The sequence below is a fragment of the Terrapene carolina genome, unplaced genomic scaffold, assembly GCF_002925995.2.
Source record: "Terrapene carolina triunguis isolate 2854851 unplaced genomic scaffold, T_m_triunguis-2.0 Scaffold192, whole genome shotgun sequence".
NCBI classification, from domain to species: domain Eukaryota; kingdom Metazoa; phylum Chordata; order Testudines; family Emydidae; genus Terrapene; species Terrapene triunguis.
The window spans coordinates 22,910,284-22,928,728 of NW_020664543.1; the positions used below are offsets into that span (position 1 = coordinate 22,910,284).

Consider the following 18,445-nt stretch of genomic DNA (forward strand, 5'->3'; position numbering starts at 1 on the left):
ATCCTAGAGCCCAGATAGCATGACCGTGTGTGTCCTGTGTTACCCCAATAGCCTCTTGGCATTTGCCTTACATTGGCCAGTCAGCAGCAGGGAGTGGCTGGAGAAGGAGCAGACCCAGCTCCCCTTTGCAGTCCCACAGGTTGTCTAAGGCTAGAACTATGATCTGAGCAGAGGCACTGTAGGATGAATCCATAGCCACCAACAATGTCCATCACGGTCACCATTTAAATTACACGCCTGCACTATGGGGTGGAAAGAACTCGGAACCATCTGCTCCCTTTACCATCTAAGCCATGAGACTTCCTTAGCTGTCAGTTATGTTAAGGCTCTTTGCCAGCCTGTAGCCACTAGACTTCATCATCATTGCAAACGCATGAGCCAGTCTTGCTCTCTCCAGCGGAGGGTAGTTGTGAGAAAATGCACGCGCACGTACTGCAGTTCTGGAGGATCTTACGCCCCCTGGTCATGGCAAAGAGACCCTGCAGCTCCTTTTGATTGAGTTGACAATGTCTCTTGCTTTGCTCACAGTTGGGAAGGTAGGGAAGACAGGCGATTGGCAAAGAAGATTACAAGGTAGCAATGATAGTAGCTGAAAAGGTCGGGAAGAGACTCTTAACTGGATGAAATTTCAAAGCGGATGTCCTTGCTTGTCAAGACTTCGGGGAGTTCTTTTGTGTTCTCTGCTCAGCAGAGTGCTCCTGGGTACGGCCTGGTGATGTTAACTCTTCTTTCTTTCTCTCTCTCTCTCCCCATTTAGGAGATGAACTAAAATGCAGCACACAACTTGCACAGAGGACAGGATCCATCATGCACTGGAAAGATGTCTGCATGGGCTGAGCAGAAGTACAGCCTCCTCCACCACATGGACTGGTAGGTGACCCAATATTCATATGCTTCCTGAAGGCCCAGGGTATCCTCACCAAACCTTGTGGCATAAATGTCCTGGGATTCTTCCTGCTCTTTCGGTTGATATTTGTACATCTCGTCCTTTGCCTGGTAACATTCTGACCAAGCAGCGGGAAGGTAATGTGGCTAGGAACTACCACCCCATTCCTCTAGCGACTTTGGGGCTCAGAACCACCTTTCCTTCAATACGTGAGTTAGAGATGGGTCCGCTCTACTTACCCACTTGTGCCTTCCCAAGTCCTTCACCTAGCTGGAAAGATGTTGAGAGATTCATGTTAAGTTTAAGGCAGTGAGTAAAAGTACCATGGTGTATGCAAACTGGTCAGAGCACTGGCTGAAAAGGGTAGGAACCTCCATTCACCACAAGGGATGACACCTGTTCTTTGACTAGCTGGTGTGGTCTTGCTTTGGGGCAAACGCAGCTCAAACCTGTATTTCTGGGGGTGGGGTGTTCACTGCAGTTTTGGGACAAGGGGGACAATGAAACATGGTGGATGGCATTTTCCAAAGGACCCAGTGCTGGCCTAGCTCTGTCCCATTAAAGTCAATGGTAAAGTTCCCATAGACTGCAGTGGGAGCAGAGTTAGCTCAGCACTGACTGTTCTGGCAGTCCCACCTAGCATTCAGTGCCGGGGGGTGTGACAACATTCAGTTAACTGGGGGAGTGGGTGTTCTGTTAACCAGAGATTAAACGGTTCCATGGAACTGCAGTTACATCATCTCATTAAAATATTCCCCCTCCCATGTCTGTCGTTTAGTCACGTCAGGCAGCATCACTGTAGACATGGAGACTGCGTATAGAGGTATTACTCTGTGAGAGTAAGCACGTCAGAAACTGGCCCTGAATTTCTGTCTTGCTACTGGTACCTCTGTGCTTTACTCGCCGGTCACTGCAGTTCAGGGACTGTCTGTCTTTGCTACCCTTATTTTCAGGGTTTTATAACTTGGATATCAGTAACTCTGGATCGAGATCTTAGAGCCAGGTTTCAGCCTGGGATAACTACATCCATTCCTTACCAAACTTCTTCCCGTTCCCCCGAGATGACCAAAGTATACAGCCCTTTTTCAGCCAGCTGGGCCAGCCATCTTTAAATCAGGGAATGGAAAAAGAATGGGTGTGTCCCAGCTTTGGGTGTGCTGTGTTGGTGTATGCAACTGTCACGGGTTGTTTTCAGTAGCCCGGCACCTTTATGTTTCTAGATGTGTGCTTGTCTGCAGCTGCTGTTTTGTAAGGCAGAGATGATGCAGCATGTTATCAGGGAGTTGAATGTTGCATGTTTTTGTAGAGACTTTAGATTCATAGGTTTCTAAGACCAGATGGATCGTAATGATTATCTAGTCTGACCTCCTGCAAAACCCAGGCCAAAAATGCTCACCCTGAAACTTTGGCATCAAGCCCATATCTTCGGTTTGAGCTATATCATATCTTTTAGAAAGGTATCTAATTTTGAATTAAAGACTTCAAGTGATGGAGAAACCATAGGTAAATTGGTTAATGACACTTGTGTTTAAAAAAAAAAGTGCCTAATTTCTAATCTGAATTTGTCTAGCTTCATCTTCCGGCTATTAGAACTTGTCAAGCCTTTATCTCCTAGATTAAAGATCAGTCTGTCAGAAATCTCTTCCCATGTAGATACTTGTAAGCTCTGATCAAGTCACCTTTTAACCTTCTCTTGGATAAACTAAATAGATTGAGCTGCTTTAATCTCACAATGGAAAGCAGGTTTTCCTGACCTTGAATCATTCTTGTACAGGTTGAACCTATACCCCCATAGTCCAGCACCCTTGGGACATGACTGGTGCCGAACCAGAGAATTTGCTGAACCACGGGAGGTCAATGCAGAGTGCCAGCAGGTCTCCATAGGTGCAGGAAGTAGGTTATGAGGGCTGCGGCAGCACCCCCAGGCTTTGCACCCAGTGTGGCCTCCTGCTTGGGGGCCCCGCGGCTGGCCTCCCCCCTTCGGGGGGCTCTGATGCCAGCCCCAGGTCCCAGCTGCCAGCCCCTCGCCTGGGGTCCTAGCCACTGGTCCCAGGTCCTCCGCCTTCCTCCCGGAGCTTGAACGCTGTGAATCAGCTGTTCACGGAGCTCTGGAAGCGCTGGGAGGGAGGAGGAGGAGTTGGTAAGTGCGGGGCCACTAGCGCAAGAGATGCGTGGGGAAAGGGGGGCAGAAGGGGGAGCTTGCCGCCGGTGGATGCTCTGCACCCAGTAATTTTTCCCCGTGGGTGCTTCAGCCCTGGAGCACCCATGAAGTCGGCGCCTATGCTGGGCCATGGATGTTGCCGGACCAGGGAGTGCTGGATTAGAGAGGTTCAACCTGTAGCTCTTTTCTGAACACTTTCCAATTTTTCAGCATTCCTTCTTAAGTTTGGACACAAGAACTGGGCATAGCATGAAGTAGTGATCTCGATAATGTTGTATATAGAGGTAATATCACCTCCCTACTTCTATTCAATATTCCCTTGCTTATATATCTAGTGATCGCTTGCAACCTCTTAGCTACAGCATCATGCTGTTAGCTTATGTTCAAATGGTTATTTACCATGGCCGCTAAGTCATTTAGTGTCACTGAATTCCAGAATATAGACCCTCAGCTTGTAAATGCGGCCTACATTCTTTGTTCCTGGTTGTATGGCCTTGCATTTGGCTGTATCTATTAACACACGTTGTTCAAATGACCCTGCCTTGCCAAGCAATCCAGGTTGCTCTGTATAACTGACCTGTCCCCATCATTATTTACCACTCTATCAATTTTTGTGCCCTCAGCAAATTTTACTAGTATTGATTTTATATTTTCTTCCGATTCACAAATAAAGATATTGAACTTAATTGGGCCAAGAACAGACCCCTGTGGGACCCCCTTAGAAACACCCCCGTTCAATGATGATTCCCCATTTAAAATTATGTTTTGAGATCTATCAGTTAAACGGTTTTTAATCCATTTAATTTGGGCTACATTTTTATCAGAATGTCACACGGGTCTAAAACATCATCCAGAAGTATAAATCTATTATGTCCACACAGTTACCTTTACCAGCCAAACTTGTGATCCCATTAAAAAAACCCAATTTGACAAGTCTTGTTTCCATAAAACTATGTTGAGTGGCATTTAATTTTATTACCATTCCTTAATTCTTTACCAATTTGCATCCCATATCAGTTTTTCCATGATTTTGGCGAGCATTAGTATCTGACTAGTTGGCCTATAGTTACCTGGATCCTCCTGTTTACCTTTTTAAAATATTGACAGAACATTTGCTTTTTTTCCAGTCCTCTGGAACTTCCCCAGTGTTCCAAGATTTGTTAAAAATTACTATTAATGGTTTCAAAGGCTCGTCAGCCAATTCTTTTGCTACTCCTGGGTGCAACTTCTCTGGTCCTGTCGATTTAAAAAAAATTAACTTTAACATCCTCAACTATTTCACATCCTCTCTAGTTACTGATGGAATAGAAACCATTTCATTTTCACTGTGGTACATGAATTCACCATCCTGCTTCTTTCCAAATACAGAACAGAAATATTTATTGAATCACTTCTGCTTTTCCTGCATCATGAGTGACAATTTTACCACCCTGGTCTAGTATCAGACCTATACAATTGCAAGGAGTTTGTTTATTCCTAATATATATTTAAAGAATTCCTTCTTAACCTTAACCCTACTGGCCACAGTTTTGCATTGATGCTATTTGCATCCTTTATTAATTGCTTTGCCAGTTTACTTTGGCTCTTTCTTGCTTTTGCTGTGTTCCTTAATCTGAAATAAGTAACTGACTTGAAAGGAAAGCAGTTGCTGTTTGTGCTGGAAACATAGGTATACCTGATCCTGATTCTATGATCACTGATCATTTTCTGCATGTCTGCATATTTAATACTGAATTTTATTTTCCAGTACTATGCTTGCAAGCCTTTGCTCCATAGCGAGTGACTAATCACTTCCAATATTTCACCCTCCCCTACCAAAAAAAGATCCGACTAAAAAGTTGAGATTTGTAAAGTCAGCAAGCAGCAGGCATGTGAATTACAACAGAGCCTATGGTGACCAAATGTCCCAATTTTATAGGGACAGTCCCGATTTTTGGGTCTTTTTCTTATATAGGCTCCTATTACCCCCCACCCCTGTCCCGATTTTTCACACTTGCTGTCTGGTCACCCTAAAGAGCCCAGCAGGAATCCCAAGCTGGTCAAGGAATAGCTTCCCTGAGGTTGCAGGTTTATTTGCAGGTTTTCTGGAGCAATCAAATTGAAACAAATCGGCAGAGTCTCTGGCTGCATTCCCTCAATGCAGCTAAAGAGGCTTCAAACACAAAACAAAATTAAACCAAGGCAGCTCCCGTTTCCAGGCTCCTAGCTGGAAAACCCAAGCTGTTCCCCTAGGGGTCAGAAAAGAGCTGACCTCTGGGAGCCCCTCCCAAGATGGGGCTTTGAACCCTTTTGGGAACCAGTGCTGGGAAGTAGCTTGGCAAGACCCACTCCTAGGGGGGCCACTCAGCAAAGGAATTGAACATCTCGTCATCACGCCCAAGTGTCCTCTTAGCTCCACCGATAGCGCATATTAAACTCCCTGGACAGGAGGGATGTTAATACACAGCTATAGATTGTTGGTTAGCGATCTAAGGAGGAAGGGTGGGTTGTGGTGAAAGCCCTGGACTGGAAGACAGGAGATCCAGATTCAATTCTCGGCTCTGCCACAGACTCCCTATGATTTGGGCAAGTCACTTAACTCTGTCTCAGTTGTTATGAGAATAACAAAGCTGCTAATGAGAGTGTTGTACGATAGCGATTAAATACCTGGCTAGATTGTAAATAATACCTGTGCATAGCATGAGCTGCAAATATGCTGCACATGCCTGGACTAGACTGTGGGGGAAAATGCCGCCTTTTCTCGTGCTTTAAGTGTATTTTCAATGCTAATTGGGGGCGAGGGGATACGAGTCATACACAAATATAAACAAAATGAATAATGGAAACTGCTATCTTCTGCTAGTGTACAGACTGGTCTGCTTTTTGCAAATTTCCTGTGATGTGTCTACTGGCTTAGCATGGGGCTGCCCCTGGATACAGGGTTACTGCTATTCTTTTGTTTAGATCAAAGAAAAAAGCCCATTGAAATATTTGCCTTGTGGGGAGAAGTGGGAGGTGTACCTAGAACTCAGTGGAACAAAAATCAAGGGAGGGGACTAGGACACATTTTAGGGATATGAACCCTGACAAAGAGTACAGTCTTTAAAAGCACCTAAGTCCCATTTTCCAAAGTGACTTAGACGCTTGGGAGCCTAAGTCCTATTGACTTTCTTGATTTTTTTTCAGTGGGACTTAGACACGTTTTGAAAATTTTGCCCAATGTTCCTTTAACTTACAAGACTTTAAAGATTCACACACACGGGCAAATTATTACAGTGAATTGATTTAGTCACAGTGAAACATCAAGTGCACAATGGAAACAAACTGAAAAAATAGACAAATGTTTTTCACTCTGGCAACCTGTGTCTGTTCTACTGATCCTGGGTGTCACTTGTACCAGCTGGCTCAGAGTCATGTGGCAAGTTTGGTTTATTTTTTTTTTTGAAGTTGACAGTTGTCCCTTTTAACAAGAAGCAAAGGGGAAGCGTTAACCACAGCTGCAGAATTCAGGAGGTAGCAGCCGCTGGAGGAGGCGTGCTGATGCCAAGTATTGCAGTGTAATTCTGAGAAAAGAAACCTTCAAGCCTCATCCTTCCTAGCCACCTCCCCCGGCCCCGATATTGGCCTGGCTGTTGCTCGATTCGAGGTGTGATGTTGTAATCTTTGTTGACACTGGAGATCAAAGTAGAAACATTTCAAAGTGCTATTCTGCACATGCCTATGTAGTGATTCAGGCGCTAGTCCAAACTCAGTGTTTGTAATATTTAATTGTATTACCCTAGCACCTATGAGCCCCGGTCGTGGACTGGAACTCGGTTGTGCTAGGTGCTGTACAAACAAACCAAAAATGATGGTCTCTGCCCCAAAGAGCTGCTGGTGAGTCTCTGTTTCCTGTAATAAAGTGAGATTTCTCTGGGACTGGCTGTTCAGTCACAAGTTGTTGGACTTTCTTGTTAATTTCTTTGCTGCAAAAAACAGCTCGGCCTATCCTGACGTGGTGTTGGAGGCAGCATGGTCTGCTGGTTGGAGCATGGGACAGAGAGTGAGGATCTCTGTGATCTAATCCCACTTCTGCCACTGACTTGCTGTCCTTCAGCAAGTGGCTGATGACTTTGGCTTTTTTCAGAGATTCTGAGCTTGCGAACTACCATGGGACTCAGGAGCGCTCAGCACTTCTGAAGACAAGGCTGTTAACTAATCTGTCTGTTTTCTCATATGCAAAGTGAAGATGATACTGACTTATTTACCTGCCTACTAAACTCGCAAGGGTCTTGTGAGGATTAATTAATGTCTGTGAAGTACTGGTAATTTATACGTGTAGCGCACTTTAGAAGTGTCTGGTGGTGATAACCTTTCAAGTCAAGCACCAGTGCTCTGACTGGGCCAATGTAGTTTTCGTGCTCTGGTTCTGAGCCTCTGATTTAGAAATTGTGAATGCAGCTCCCTGTGTGATGTTCCCATTTTACAGACCAGGAAAATTAGGCTGAAAAGTTGACTTGCCCAGTACCCCGTGAGGTTGGTGGGAATGGACCTTGGGAGTCCCTGGATGCCACCATGACCTGATGCTACTTTAATTTTGTAAGGAAGCATTTAGGATGCAATAAAGCAGCAGACGAGGCTAAGATTTGTCAATGATCTTTTCTCCCTGCAGTGCCTGCATCCTGTAGCAGATTATCTCCACTGGAGACAGTCCTAACTGCTATGGGAGCTACTGCATCTGAATTCTCTGGATTTGAGAATAAAATCAGAAAGAGATGCTTTGTAATGGATAGCTCTGTATAGAACCCTGCTGCTGCTCTGCGTTTGTCCCAGCATAGTGTGTCCAAGGAGGGAACAGAGCTACTGGGATACTCTTCCTAGGTCACTATGCGAGCTTATATATAGCGTCTGTTCTCTGCAGTGCGTTCATCACTCCTCCACTGAGGTCAGCCCAGAATCAGTGTGCTGCAGAACAATGTAAACGGGCTCTCATTGCTTCAGATTGTACAAAGTCAGTTGTCATCCAACTGAGAGAAATAGTCAGCCCACCTGCATGCCCCAGAAGAAGGAACGTTTTCCTTTAGGATATTAAACAGGTTTTGTATTTAACTTTCCAGTGCCCTCAGCTGGCAAGTGCCTGACCCTGAGCTGGGTAGGCCCTGCCTCGCTAATGGGCTTAGGTTGGTAAGGATGGGAATTTTCACTCTACCAACTCACATTGCCTGGGCTGGTCTTCACCTGAGAACAGCGCTTCATTAAGAATGACTGACTGATTGCAGACATGTATCACCGGCATGCCTCATTTCTAGGGATGTCCCTCATTACAGACCCAAAGTTCAGTGCACACCATGCACATCTGGCCTCCTTCACTTATTATGTTGAGAATTATTTACATCTGAAATCAGGGCCGGCTTTAGGCCGATTCCCCTGATTCCCAGGAATCGGGCCCCGCGCCCACGCCTAAGAGGGCTCCGCGCCTTAGGTGGTTTTTAAATTTTTTTACTCACCCAGCGGCGGTCTGGGTCTTCGGCGACACTTCGGCAGGGGGGTCCTTCACTCGCTCCGGGTCTTTGGCAGCATTTCGGCAGCAGGGGGTCCTTCAGTGCTAAGGAAGCCCCAGAGCGAGTGAAGAACCCCCCGCCGCCGAAGTGCTGCCAAAGACTCGGACCACCGCCGGGTATTCAAATTGGGCCCCGCAGTTCCTAAAGGCCGGCCCTGTCTGAAATGAAGAACCATGGTGCAAAAGTCAGTTAGATACCCTAAAAGGATGGGTCCCAGAGCATTGTCAGTTTCCTGCATGAATAATTTCTGTGCCCTTCACTATGGGTCTTTGTCATGCATTTGGACCGCAGCAGGCTGAAATTCAAAGATTTTTAAGGCCAGAGGGGACCATTAGATCAGCTAATCCAACCTCCTTTATAACACAGGCTATAGAATTTCACTCAGCTACCTCTGTATTGAGCCCAATAACCGTGAATTAAGGTGTGATTATAGCATTCGCCACTGGCTGTAAAACATTGTCACTGATAAATTTCTATTCATGCATTTGTGGCTTTGCTGGGAAAATCAGACTTTCAGGTTTGGTCTCCCACCTAAGATGATTTGCTCCTCTTGGTATATTTCCAGTTGGGTTCTGCAGAGATCAGTTCTTGGCCTTATGCTATTTAACATTTTTATCAGTGACCTGATAAAACCATTCTGATAAAGTATGCAAATGACACACAAACTGTGGGAGTGGTAAATAATGACGAGGACAGGTCACTGATACAGAATGATCTGGATCGCTTGGTAAATTGGGCGTAAGCAAACAATATGCATTTTAATACGGCTAAATGTAAATGTCTCCATCTAGGAACAAAGAATAGAGGCCATGCTTACAGGATGGGGGACTCTATCCTCAAGCAGGGACCCTGAAAAAGATTTGGGGGTTGTGGTGGATAATCAGCTGAACATGAACTCCCAGTGTGATACTGAGGCCAAAAGAGCTAATGCAATTCTGGGATGCATAAACAGGGGAATCTTGAGTTGTAATAGAGCAGTTTTTACCTTTCTATTTGGCACTGGTGCGACCACTGCTGGAATACTGTGTCCAGTTTTGGTACCCACAATTCAAGAAGGATGTTGATAAATCGGAGAGGGTTCAGAGAAGAGCCACTAGAATAATTATAGGTTTAGAAAACCTGCCTTATAGTGTGAGAGACTTAAGGAACTCAATCTATTTAGCTTAACGAAGAGAAGGTGGAAGGGTGACTTGATCACAGTCTATAAGTAGCTTATATGGGGAACAAATGTTTAAAAATGGCTCCTTAATCTAGCAGAGGAAGGTATAACACAATCCAATGCCTGGAAGTTGAAGCTAGGCAAATCGAGCCTGGAAATAAGGCATAATTTTTTAACAGTGAGAGTAATTAACCATAGGAAGTATTTACCAAGGGTCATGGTGGATTCTCCATCACTGACCATTTTTAAATCAAGATTGGAGGGTTTTTCTAAAAACTCTGCTTTAGGAATTATTTTGGGGACAGGTCTCTGACCTGTGCTATACAGGAGGTCAGACTAGAGCAGGGGTAGGTAACCTATGGCACGGGTGCCGAAGGCGGCACGTGACCTGATTTTCAGTGGCACTCACACTGGCCACCGGTCCGGGGGGCTCTGCATTTTAATGTAATTTTAAATGAAGCTTCTTAAACATTTTAAAAACCTTATTTACTTTACATACAACAATAGTTTAGTTAAACCTTATTTACTTTACATACAACAATAGTTTAGTTATATATTATAGACTTATAGAAAGAGACCTAAAAACGTTAAAATGTATGACTGGCACACGAAACCTTAAATGAGTGAATAAATGAAGACTCGGCACACCACTTCTGAAAGGTTGCCGACCCCTGGATTAGATGATCACAATGGTCCTTTCTGGCCTTGGAGTCTGACTGGAGTGGCCTCTGCATTTAGGTCCAGAGCCCCCAAGTTCAATCCCCAAAGAAAACCTTTGGGACTTGTTTTGTTACACCAGGAAAGGCAAAAAGCTGACTGAGAAGAGTGGGTCATAATGGGGGGATGTGAGGGCAAGAATTCAGCCTTAGCTTTAGCCAACAAGTTCATTAATTATGTGGCGATGGTGCAATGGTCACATGTGCTGTGTGCTTGTGGCCTTACTTTAAAGGCTTGTTCACAAGAGTTGCAGAAAGGGGCTGCTATTGGCATGACTGGGATGTGTTGGCTACATGTTATAGCGGATACATCTCAAATTACAGGACACTGAATTGCTTTATGCTGTATTTCATAAAAATACCCTCTTGTCGCAGCAGAGCTGAGTGTGCTCCGCTCTCCCTTCTCGGCAGACTGCATTGCACCCCTCGATGACACCTGCAGAAGGAAGGGGAGTTTGTGACTAAATGTCCTGTTTGCTTTAAAGGTAGCCTATGATCTTCTGACCAATCCTCATAGGCAGCATGCTCATGTCTAAATGTAGCCGTAGGGTGGGGTGACAGGGTTAGGGATCCAGGACTCTCCAGCACTCAAGTCAAGGTCCTGGATACTCATGATGCAAAGCTGGTGTGGAAGTAACATGGTGATGGTGGTCGGAGTCCAGAATTCTTGCAGAGGCCTGGAACCCTGAATCCATGGTGATCACTGCTAGCACAGTACTGCTTCACTGGGTCACTTGTTCCTGGCTTCCCATGTCTGCGGATTTCAGAGCCAGAATGCTTTCGCTTCAATATATTTTTAACAGGGACACAGCACTGCCCTGGCTTACTGAACTCTGGTAACTGAAGGCTGCGGATGTCCCATGGAGTTATGGTGGCCTAAGCTCTGCAGCAGCTGTCCCCTCTGCCTGAGTCATCTGCGTTCCTGCTGTAACAAGGAAACTTTGATTATCCAACCCCCTGTATCAAACAGATTCCACTCTATCTCATGGGGTGGGATTTAAATATTGCTTTGCTGCATCATCGTTGGGTTGGCCCTACGTTCTGGGAGACCCTGTGATTACAAGAGTGGCCCATGTGATCGCAAACCAGGTCTGCATCTGTGATACTTACCTTAGCCCCCACCCTCATCCCTCCTTCCTCACCTTCCCTGTTGTCCATTTTCTAAGAGCTTGTCCTCTCTCTGCCTTTGGAAGGAATCCAGCCCCCTGTCCCCCATCTCATTCAGTCCAGCATAAAGCAGCCAGACAGCACTGTGACTTCCTTCTCTCTTGCTAGTGATGAGAGGAAAGAAAGAGCATGCACCTTGTTGGGCTATTTGTACTTGTGGCTGTGCTTGCACAGGAAATGGAGTTCTCTTCATCCGGCAATTTACCGAGGTGTATTTCAGTCCCCGCCACTTTTGCAAATTCCACTTTGTTGCCTTGGACTTTTCCCTTCTCCGCAGTGAGGCAGCTGGTCTCGAAGGCATCTGTTCCAAACAGCCTGATTTGCTTTAGCAATAGGCAAACCCGCCTGACCCCTGCTGCCCAAATCAGTGTAGCCGAAGGCAGGGGTGGTTTGCATCCAGATCAGTCGAGATCATGCCCAGCCCTTGCCCCGACCTGTCCCCTGATCCCAACATCCTTCTTGCTTTGCCAAAATCAGCCAGGTTCCCAGCAGCTCTGGGCCCCCGTGTTGGGACAGCTACTTTCTTGAAAATCTTTTGTGTCCTGGGACTTTCACAGGAAGGTACTGCAGTCTAGGGTGACGCTGACAGAGGGAAACCCCACTGTGTGAAAGATTTGATTACAGCGACTTACCAAAGCCCAGCAAAGAGAGTAGTGAAGTTCAGGAAATGTGTACTTCAAATCACATTGGCTTCTGAGACAAAAGCCGGTCAGAGGTACTGTTGAATGAAAAACTGAAACATTGTTGAATTAACTATTGAGTTGCTAGCCATGCCTCCTATAGCACACAGATCAGATCATAAACAATACCACATTAAGAGCACTAATGTTGTAAGCAAACCAGGCAGAAGTCGGGAATTGTCAAAGGTAAGGTTACAAGTGCAACTTTATTTATCTTCTTAGTGGGTAGGGCTTTTGCCCTGAAATCCGATGTTGTTTCTGCAGCCCCTTGCCTGATTCAAGTATCAGAGGGGTAGCCGTGTTAGTCTGAATCTGTAAAAAGCAACAGAGGGTCCTGTGGCACCTTTAAGACTAAGTCTTAAAGGTGCCACAGGACCCTCTGTTGCTTTTTGCCTGATTCAGTGCTCGCTGAATGAGGCAGCTGTTCGGTATTTATTTGTCAATCACCTCTTAGATCAGAAGAGAGAAGTTGCGCATGCTGTCAATCTCTCTGTCAGCCTTAAAGCAGATCTAAATGGATTGGAGCTGATCAGAAAGTTGGGATTTTGCAAAATGCTTTTTCTTGACCCAATCTTCTCCCCGCCCCTAAATCTTGGGCCTTCACAGTGTGGTGTCCTGCCCACCCGAAAGATGAAGCAACCTCCCTGAAATCCGCAGCCTGGGGTGTCTTATCACTGTTCTCACATGGAATTTGTGCCTAAAAGCAGGACAAACCTGTCTGGCTCCTGCAGTTATGGAACTTCACTGACATAAGCATAACTGGGCTACTGTATATTATAATCAAGTATCAGGGGGTAGCCGTGTTACTCTGTATCCACAAAAACAACAAGGAAGAAGTGAGGTTTTTTTACCTATGAAAGCTTATCACCAAATAAATCTGTTAGTATTTAAGGTGCCACCAGACTCCTTGTTGTATATTATAATGTGATTGTGCAGCCACATTAGTTAATGCATAATTGTCTTCCTTACTGGATATGCAGAACAACTCTCTTCCCCAGAATCAGCTTTATTGTTTATTTATTTATTAAATGTGTTTAACCACTAAAGGCTGTGAAGAAAACCTTCAAAATGTGACCCATGGGTAATGATGTAGTGCTACCTGTGCAAATCTTCTGAAACAACAGAGCTAAGAGGTGGGAACTGCCCCAATAATCTCAGTTTAGGGACATTAACTCTGAAGGCTAATGTTGGCATTAATGAGAGATAATGTTGGCATTTCAAGTATTTCACTGTAGATCATTTTATTAAAAAGGTTAAGCTAATATATTTGTCTGCCAGTTGCTGGAAGTGGCAGCAGATATTGCAGTGGGGAGCAATGTGACGACTGGTTGCTATTCAGCTTTGTTGGGGGTGGAAAACAAGGAATTCAGACTCTCCCCCCTCCAAATTTGGAGTGACCTCTACCCAGAAAGGGGAGGGAAAGAGGAGCTGCATCTACCTCTCCAGTACCAAGAAACTTCCATCCTCCGCCCGCATTACCCAGCAACCTCTACAAAGCAGTCCAGTGTGTTCAGTGCAAAAATCTGCAGCCGCTGACAATCTAGAGGCAATGTCCAACTGAACTTGAATTGCAAATTAAATTAGTATTGAGGGAGAAAGGGGTATTGGAGACTTAGCAAAGCAGTTAGGAGGAGAGGGCTTAGTGGAGCAAACGGTGGCATAATTCAGGGGTTTCTGCCACATAGGTTCCTACTGCATAATGTGCTGCATAGGACTTTGACTGTAACTTCATTGACAGCCAGACAGTCAGAATCCAGTAACACCCATCATGCTAGTCTAAAACCTTCTTGTGCTGTCACATGTCACTTAGGGCATAAACCACCATCCCTGTCTATCCTGGGCTGCTCTTTGCTTGTCCTCCATGTTGTTAAGTCCCTGAAGTTTTTCCTCTCTGTCCGACACCGGGATTCTCTCAGTCGACCTGTTTTGCACATTCCCTACCCAATGGCAGACGCTTTGGCTTCGTTCTTAACATGAGATATTTCCATCTTTTCTGGGTAACTTTAGAGATAAGGGGTTGTTGAACACTCTGATGGATCTCGACATTTGTTATAAATTCATTCAAGTGAATACCTAGTATTTGTATTTAATACCTAAGGCATTTGCTTTCTAAGGCACTGAGATGTCGGTACCTTTGGGAGGATTTCTAGCTTGCACATCTGTATGTTAAGATGGCAGCGACATTGGAGTTGAAGATTTGTAGTTTCGTCTTTAAGTGGTAGATTTTTGATGACCAAATCTTGTTTAAACTGGTGAAGTGCCAGGTTGTGACGTTATTTCTTCCTGGACATCCCCACTGGCTTGCATGTTACTGCCAAAACATGTGAACTCTTACCTTCCTTTGCCTTCTAATGTAACACGGGAGTTGGGAGTTGCTGGGGTTCTCATTAGATTTAAATCCGTCTTCCTTGCGCTGCTGGGCATTCTTTGTTTACATATTGGTGGAGCTGTCAGAAGAGCTATGTCGCCAGCAAAACCTAAATTTTCGAACATACTGTAGTTAAACCACATGAGGCTTGTATTGTATTCATCCACGCCTCTCGTCATGAAGTTAGTGGCAATGACAAACAGGAGAGGAGAGAGAATGCATCCTTGTTCGACACCAGTGTTTATATTAAACCATTTATTCAAGCTTTTCTCATAATTAAGACAAGAGGGTCTGGTTTGGGCATCTAGACTAGTTCCGAAACAACAGGCTATTGAAGCATTATGATCGAGCTTTTCAAATTAAAATTAATAGGAACTGGACACCCTTTGGTGGCTTTGAAAATCTCAGCCTCTGAGTCCTGTAGCAACTTGCAAAGGTTTTAGTTAGAACAATGACCGTGGGGGCTCTTTTATTCTGCACACCTGTTCTCTTGCTATGTTCAGAATCCTGCTGCTGACGTTAGAGCCCATAATACGGTTTACTGCCATTTACATTTTAAAGCCAGTGCAGCTATTGGGGAGGGAGCTGCAGTTTTGTTTGGTTTGCACATTATTTACACAATTGTTAATTCAGTTCCTATGGCAGCATCTTTCCTTCTAGGGGCAGACATGCATAGCTTAACCAGAGTAATAATATACCACAGCTGGGTCAAGGTGCCTGGCAATGATGCATGACATAGAAAGACCCAGACTTGCAGGGTGAGCTGGCAGTAGGGTGACCAGATGTCCCGATTTTATAGAGACAGTCCCGATTTTTGGGTCTTTTTCTTATATAGGCTCCTATTAGCCCCTACCCCGTCCCAATTTTTCACATTTGCTGTTTGGTAACCCTAGCTGGCAGTTAGGAAAAAATATCTTTTTCTTGCCAGCTGATCATACATGATCCAGAGTCTCAGAGCTCCAGTAAATAAGGAGCCCGACCGTACCCCTTTTCAGAATAACTTTTCAGAGCAAGACTGCACTTTGAAATTCCACGAGTGTTTCTCGGTGAAATAGCTTTGCTAGTAACAACAGCTCCACTGCTCAGTGGCCCAGGTAGCGAAGCCCAACTGAATCTTAATGTTTGATGGTACGAGCAGGAGTGGGGAGGACTGGCAATGAAAGGGTTCGCGCAGGCTGTTCTAGTGTATGGTGTTTCCGTTCCCCAGGCGGCTTTGCTCTATGGTGCTGTGTAAATGATACACCGGTCACAGGGCAGGCGTCCTGCAGTAGTTCTCGTGCAGCAGTTTTGCTGCACCAGTCGCTTTCTTTGGAATCATCTTTGCTTGGCTGAAATACAAAACCAGCCGAGCCAACAAGTGAATCTCTTAGCCCCTGATCCCCTCCTGCACTCCTATCTTAGCACAGAGCAGTTCCTCAGCAACCCCCTGGGAGGAGTTGGGGACTGGGTGACCACCTGATTGGTTGCTGACACAGGAAGAACTAAGGAACTGGGAAATGCCCTGCGCCGTTGTCAGCGCTAGGGCTGTGAATTGATAACGAAGGAAGCAAGTGTCAGGAGATGTATTCTACTGGTGATGCAGTTTCAATTGGTCTGGATAGAGGCTTCTTTATCCTCCCTCTGTGACCTTTCTCCGCTCCCTCAGCATCTCATAAATCTCCTTCAGAAATCATTTAATACCAGGGCAGAAATAAGTTGTGTACAGGCCTCTGTGAAGGTAGTTATCTGAGACCTGAGATGGCTTTCTAGGTCTCTTGGGTAAGATTAGTGGCAGTATCCATGTATTGGAGGCATTCTCTGTCTGAGGACTTTATCCTCAGCTCGCTCTCCGGGTCTTTTCTCTCTCTAACGTCTCTGGTCTCCTACCTGCTAGCTGCATGGGTGGGAAGGTGAGTGGTGATAACGGTGTGAGACTTGGAATTGAGGGATATTAAATACCTGGGTGGCCACAATAGGAGTTACTTGCCTCATGACCTTCGTACCACGTACATACCATCGCAATCAGGCCAAGTTCAAGTCCTTCAAGGTGCTCAGGGGCTAGGGCCCAGAGCATTTAAAAGAGCCTAAAGCTTCTGGATGAGGAGTGTGGGTGACACCGCCGCTGCTGTGGTACAATGGAGCTCTCTACCGCAAAGGTAAAGCTCATCTGTGCAGGAGATGGAGATTTTGCGGGGCCGGTCCCAGGCTGTGGAACAGACTCCCCCAGGAACTGAGGACCATCCCATACCTCCCAACCGTCCGCTCCAAGTGCCAGGTGCACTTCCCTGACTTGCCTTCCCTGATACCACCACAGAGTAGCGTGGACACTGCCAAAACAATTCCCAATGAATTTCACGTGACAGACATTAGTCACGTCACTTGATGGTGAGTGGAAGCTACTCAGATACTGTGTCAATGAGGGCAGGATAAGAACCTTGTCGAACAGACTAGAATGAACACGATGGGTTTCTAGCTCTCACTGACACAAAGTGCTAGCCCCGTACTCCATGTGTTAGCGGTTCCTTCTGCGCACCCCCACTGCCACCTCTGGAGTTCCTGGTGCATTTGAAATGTGGTTTTCCTTTCTCTCTCTCTGATAGCTGGGCTGTGTCTGAACTGCTGGAGCCTGCAGGAGCTGGTCAGCCGAGATGCAGGAAACTACCTCATCCTCCTGGAGAAAATCCTGCAGAAAACCGAAGAGGTAAGGCCCTGCCAGCGAGAATGAAGGATGCCCCAGCAGGGAGGAGGCTGAGAGCTTCTGCGAAGGGGGCAATGAGTGCTTTGTTGTCATTAGGGTGGAGACTGGCAGGGGGTCCTGCTCTGAAGTCTGTAAAGAAGCCTCTTCCCCCAGGTACTTTATAATTTGGATGCATGCATGAAGGGTTTTAGGCTAGGGTTATCTGAAATGCTAGGGTAACCCACTGGCAAGTATGTTACAAGATTCCCTCTGTGCCCAGTCTGCAGGGGATCTGAGTCTGTTACAGGCCACACAAGGGAGCCCTGGCTCTGTAGCTCCAGATGTAGCAGCTGGTGCTTTTAGAGCTGGATGGCCCAGGTTCAAGGTGGGGGCTGTTGTACTAGCATTGGGACTATTGCACTAGCATGGAGCTCCCTGCCATCACTTTGGAACCTGATCCAAATCCCACTGAAAACAATGGAAACATTCCAGTTGGATTTGAGTGGGTTTTGGGAAAGGCACTTTACTTATATCTTGTATCCTCTTCCCCCCCACTTTGTCTTTTTGTCTTTAACAGTAAGCTCCTCAAAACAGGGACTGTGTGTGTGTGTGTGTGTGAGAGAGAGAGAGTGCACACGCGCATGCATGTATAGCACCTAACACAATGGGGGCCCTGAGCCTGTTCTCTGTGTGTGTCACGGAATAGTCTAGTCTCCTGTAAGATTTTGGTCAGATTTCAGTTGTTGGGCATAGTGTGCAGGTGCATGTGGTGTTGATGGCCTGCAGTATACAGGAGATCGGAGTAGGTGGTCTGGTAGGGTTACCATATTTCAGCAAGCAAAAAAGAGGACGGGAGGAGCCCCGCCCTAGCCCCTCCCACTTCCCGCCCCCCTCAGAACCCCCAACCCTCCCCCCGTTCCTTGTCCCCTGACTGCCCCCTCCTGGGACCCCTGCCCCTAACTGCCCCCCAGGACTCCACCCCCTACCTAAGCCTCCCTGCCTCTTGTCCCCTGACTGCCCCCTCCTGAGACCCTCCCCCCATCCTAACTGGCCCCCTAGGACTCTACCCCCTACCTGTACCCTGACTGCCCCAACCCTTATCCACACCCCCACCCCCAGACAGACCCCTGGGA

At 46.1% G+C, this 18,445-nt stretch overlaps 1 protein-coding gene across 1 annotated transcript in view; it reads left to right on the forward strand.

Moving 5' to 3' along the window:
- Positions 1 to 18,445, forward strand: part of PIK3R5 (phosphoinositide-3-kinase regulatory subunit 5) — a 99,162-nt gene that overhangs the window by 44,882 nt on the left and 35,835 nt on the right. Inside the window, exons 2-3 of the mRNA XM_024201376.3 lie at positions 758 to 870; positions 17,236 to 17,336. Of these exons, the coding sequence (XP_024057144.2) occupies positions 771 to 870; positions 17,236 to 17,336 (201 nt within the window). The 5' untranslated portion in view covers positions 758 to 770. The remainder of the gene's footprint in view (positions 1 to 757; positions 871 to 17,235; positions 17,337 to 18,445) is intronic.